Raw genomic sequence first — 5534 nt, forward strand, 5'->3', positions numbered from 1 at the left:
CGTCACCTCAACTTCTTAGTAAGAGCTGAACACATCAAGTCCTTACATGCAAATCCAGATCTAAGCCCAAAATATCATTATAAGTCATAAAGTTTTCAACTTTATGACTTTTCATGGCTAGAAGTGCTTAATACCAACAAACCCTAACTTCTTAATCCATTAAGACATCTTAGCACATGCATGGGGAAGAAGTAAGAGCCAATATCATATTTTTATGGTTCTAGACCCCTCTAAACGTCTTAAAGGATAACTTATGTGGGATTGAGCATGCCATGCTCATAAAGGTCAAGAGTTGGGACCAAAATGCTTCATAAATCAAGAACTAACAAGATCTAAAGAAATGGAAGCTAAGTTCAGAACTTTATACCTCTTGGAGGTTGCTACGTAGATAAGGATTCCAGATCCAAAGTTTCTTAAAGCTTCTAAGGTGGTTCTACGTCTTTCCTTCTCCTCCAAGGTCACTAAAATGCACACCAAAGGTCAAGAATACCAAAACAAGGAACTAGGGTTTGCTAAGGTTGAATGGAGGTGATGGAGGTTGATGAGAGAAGAGACTTGGAGGCCATAAAGATGTTTAAATAGGGTACAAACCCTTAAAATTAGGGTTTAGGATCTTGCGACGTACGCCCAACATATGATACGTATGCCCAAAAATTACAAAAATACCACTATGAGCCATTTTACGATACTTCTCATACAAAATGGCTAAAATGCAATAATCTTCATACTTAGGGTTAAAATTTGGAATTACCTTAACATTAGGATGTTACAATTTTCTTCCTTTATTGCTTCAACTTGAGCTTGCTTGATCATATCTAACAGTGATGTAACCACAGTTACTTCCATACATGATGCTTGAATAGTTGCACAATTTTCCTTTCTGCTAAGAGCATCTGCAACAACATTTGCTTTACTCGGCTGGTAAAGTATTTCACAATCACAATCTTTCACAACATCTAATAACCTCCTTTGTGTTATATTCAAGTTTTTTTTTGATCTATAAGGTACTTCAAACTCTTATAATTGCTGAATATGGTACACTTTACTCCATATAGGTAGTGTCTCCAGATCTTTAGAACAAAAACTATAACTGCTAGCTCTAAATCATGTGTTGGGTAATTAGCTTCATGTGGTTTCAGTTGTCTTGATGCATTTGCAATCACTTTTCCTCTTTGCATTAATACAACCCCTAATCCTCAATAAGATGCATCAAAATAGGTAGTCATATCATTGACTCCTTCTGGTAGAGTTAGGATTGGTGCTTCACACAACTTTTTCCTTGAGATCTCAAAAGCTGCTTGTCGTTTATTACCCCATTCGAGCAATTCGTCCTTCTTTTTCAATTTGGTTAATGGCACTGCGATTTTGGAAAACTCTTAGATAAATCTACAATAGTATCCAGCCAAACCAAGAAAACTTCTGATCTCTGTAGGGAGATTTGGAACTTCCCACTTCATTACCGCATGAACCATGGCTGTGTCAATTTTAATATCGTTCTGATTGACAATATGTCCTCAGCATTGGACTTCTCATAACCAAAATTCACACTTTGAAATTTTGGCAAACAACTTCTCGCGCCTCAGTACTGCCAATACTTCTCGTAGATGATGTTCATGCTCTTCTTTGTTTTTTGAGTACACACGAATGTCGTCAATAAACACAATCACTGATTTATCAAGCATGGGTTGAAAAACTCAGTTCATTAAATCCATGAACACTGCTGGTGCATTCATATATCCAAATGGCATTACAACGAATTCATAATGTCCATATCTTGTTCGAAATGATGTCTTGTGTATATCATTCTCCTTAACTCTCATCTGATGGTATCCAGATCGAAGGTCGATCTTGGAAAACCAAGATGATCCTTGCAACTCATCTAACATAACTGCTGGGACGTATGAATTCCTTATTTATTAATTCTTGTAGTTACATAGCCAACTCTCGCATTTCAGGGGGTGCAAGTCTGTAAGGTGTCTTGGCTATTGGTGCTGGTTCTGGGGTAAGGTCGATCCCAAAATCTACTTGTCTTTTTGGAGGAATACCGGGTAAATCCTCAAGAAATACATCGATATATTCACCAACCACTGGGACATCAGAAATTATCTCCTTCTTTTTTAGTTTACCATCTAATGCATAAACCAAATATTTAGTACATACATACTGTATGTACCTTTGTGCTCTTGCTGTTGAGCAGATGGGTGTTAGATTCCTTCTTCCATCTCCTTGAATGATCAGTTCTCCCCCACATTGGGTTTGAACTCGGACTCGATGTCTTCTACAGTCGATCAGGGCTTGATGCTTTTCTAACCAGTTCATCCCTATAACGATGTTAATTTCCTTCATCGGTATTGGAATGAGGTCAATCTTGAAGTTCACATCTAATATTACTAATTCACAACCTTTATACATATGGTGTGCTGTTATAGTCTTATCATCAACTATTTCTAGGTCTAAACATCGATCCAACTATTCTAGTTTAACAGATATATTCTTAATATAAGCTAGAGACACAAAATAATGACTCACTCTTGTATCGAACATAACTAGTATGGGTTTTGAATTTATAAAGAAAGTACCTACAATTATGTTTGGTTCGTCTTGTGCTTGTTCCACAGTGAGCTGATATGCTCTTCTTTGGGCCCTTGGGGCTTCATTTCTTGTCCCGGATCTTCCATCAGTAATCCTCAGGCTAGAGGGGGCTAGAGCTTGAACTGAACCGTGAGCTAACAAAGGACAATTTGGCTTAATATGCCCATACTCATTGCAGTTGTAGCATAACTTCAACTCGTTTGGGCAATCCTAACTCATATGTCCACTCTTTCCACACATGAAACATACTTCAGTTCCCGTTCGACATTCTCCGGGATGATTCTTCCCACATTTACCACACTTAGGATAGTTTTTCTTGCCTTCAGTTTGGTTATTGGTTTGTTTGAACCACTTGTTTGGTTCTTAAACCTGCACCTGCTTTCTCTTCTTGGATTGAGTCTCCATATCCAGCTCTTTGAGTCGTGCTATTTCTGTTAGATCCTTGAAGGTTTTGCAGTTAGAGGTTACAACAACCTTTCAGATCCTGGGCTTGAGTATCTTGACATAGCGATTCATCTTCTGCTTTTCGGTAGCTACAAATTCTTGGCAAAATATTGACTTCTCCAGGAATTTGTCGGTGATTTTGTTGACTAATTCCATTTTTTTCTCCATAGATAAAAACTCTTTAGTTATTGTTGTTGGGTGACAAAAAAAACAAGTTAAGCACTTCATACAAATATCAAAACAAACTTCGGTGAACTTGCGGAAATAAAAATTCTGAAAATGTAAATCAAGCGAACACAATATTTAACGTGGTCCGGTCAAGGTGACCTACATCCATGGGCAAACGAGAGAGAGAAGATTTTATTAACTTCCAACAAAAAGTACAATAACACACAAAGGTTACACCTGACTTGATCTCTTAAAACAAGAGAATCTCTATTGCTTACTAACTGCTCCAAAGGAGTGCTCTCCACCTCACAATGATTACTCTCTCGAAATTTCTAAACACATACAATGATGGAGATATGAGTCCATTTATACTTGAGGGATCAGACCTGAAATCCTAATGGGCCAAGGCCATTGGCCCATGGGCCCATGAATGGTGACAACCAATCATATTTTGCCATGCAGCATCTTCTGGACATTCTTCCATGTCACACAACCCGTGAACATCAACAACACACATGATGGACCACTTTGACCATAGTGGAGCATCATGATGCACATGTGGTGCATCATGACCACTAATGGCCCAACATCCATCATGGCGGGGGAACATGTTGTATATCTTGAGCAATACCACAACTTCTAAGCATCCTTAATTGATCTTGAGCATCACTGAGGACTTCATAGCATACTTGGCTCATCAAGGACCGAGATGGTCCACCTTGCGCCATCATGGCGCAATAGGAATATGGATGGCGCAAGAGGCATCAACTGTGGCACAAGAGCATCTAGGTTGGAGAAACATCACCATCTTGGCGCAATAAGGACATGTTTGGCGCAACAACATACTCCATGGGGTAATAGAAGTACCCCATGGCGCAAGAGGGACACCTCATGGCGCAAGAGGGAGTATCTTGGCACAAGCAGGAGTGCCCTTGGCGCAACAACATCCTTCTTGGTCCAAGTCTTCAGCAGATGGCGCAACAACGTCCCCTTGTTTCTCCATATCATTCCCCAGTGCTCTAAACCTCTTCTAGGTGCTCCAAACCCCCTTTTGTATGATCCGTTCTTTTGACACTTGATCTATTCCTTTGTCAGATGATCCATTCCTTTCTTATATGATCCATTCCTTTGTCACATGCTCCATGAACCTCAAGTGCTCCATTGAGTTCTAAGTGCTCCAAATGAACTCAAAATTCTTCATCAAAGTTCTCCACTTGATTCTTAGTGCTCCATGTTGGACAAGACTTCATACCTCAATAATTGTATCTTTTTCAACCACCGTCACATACTCATCTTGAAAGAGTATTTTGAATTCTCCCCATGTCATGCTCTCTATTTCAGTTTCCTTAAGCTTCTTCATGGTTAACTCCCACCAATCATTTACCGTTCCTCACAATTGGTTTGCTACAAAACGAACTTTTGCTTTTGTCGGACAGAAACAAGTTTGGAAAGCAATCTCTATTTCTGATATCCAACACGTACTGATCAATGGATCCTTCTTTCCGTGGAACAGAGGCGACTTGGTAGCTAAAAAATCCTGGTACTTGCATTTTCTGAGTTACTTGGATGCTGCTATCTTGTCATCAATGATTTTTAACAAATCAGTCTTTACTTGTTCGAATAACTCCGGGAGAAATTCTCGAACAACTACTCTTATTTCTGATACAACTAGTTCCATGACATTGACCTCTCCAGGTTGTTCTCCAATTCCATTTCTTGTAATCACCATCTTTCTGATATCCATAAAATAATTAATTACTTCTTTGTTAAGTAATTAATCATATCTCTTATTCTATAAAAAAGTCCATATGTCTTTGATTTTCCTTGTGGTCCTCCAATCCCAATTATGTATCATGTGCTTTCTTTAGTACAAGCCCATACTAACATCCACACCTATACATAATTATTTTTGGCATTTCACAAAGTCTTCTAAATAGGAAATTTAGTTTAATATGTACTTTCACATATTGCAGGCATACATATACGGTCTAAAGAGTTTACTAATTTACTCTTTTTAATTAATTTAATATTGTCAAAAAGTATTATAATTGTATAACTGTACATAATTTTGAATCAAATAGTCATTCAAATAATTAACTTTTTACCTTAAAGCAACAACCAAACAAGAACATGGAGTAAGGTTGAGTCAAAAGTCTAAGTCTATGTAATTTTTTATTTATACATAGTTTCAAACAATTACTTTATTGTTTTCCAATATTCATTTAAACACATAATCATGTGGATATTTATCTATATTCTACTCGATTCTTTCATAATAATACATATTAACATATATATTTCATTTCCTTACAATTAATATAATATTAAAA

The 5534-nt window shown here is 37.5% G+C and overlaps 1 protein-coding gene across 1 annotated transcript; it reads right to left on the reverse strand.

The window, feature by feature from the left end:
- Positions 1-1929: 1929 nt before the first annotated feature.
- On the reverse strand, positions 1930-4564 carry LOC145127476 (uncharacterized). Its single transcript, XM_079062665.1, has 2 exons — positions 4457-4564; positions 1930-2367 (listed from the first exon to the last, which is right to left on the reverse strand). The coding sequence occupies exons 1-2, from the start codon at positions 4562-4564 to the stop codon at positions 1930-1932; spliced, it is 546 nt and encodes a 181-aa protein (XP_078918791.1).
- Between the last annotated feature and the right edge of the window lie 970 nt (positions 4565-5534).

This window comes from Lactuca virosa, chromosome 7 (genome assembly GCF_052849685.1).
Source record: "Lactuca virosa cultivar CGN04683 chromosome 7, Lactuca_virosa_CGN04683_v6, whole genome shotgun sequence".
NCBI classification, from domain to species: domain Eukaryota; kingdom Viridiplantae; phylum Streptophyta; class Magnoliopsida; order Asterales; family Asteraceae; genus Lactuca; species Lactuca virosa.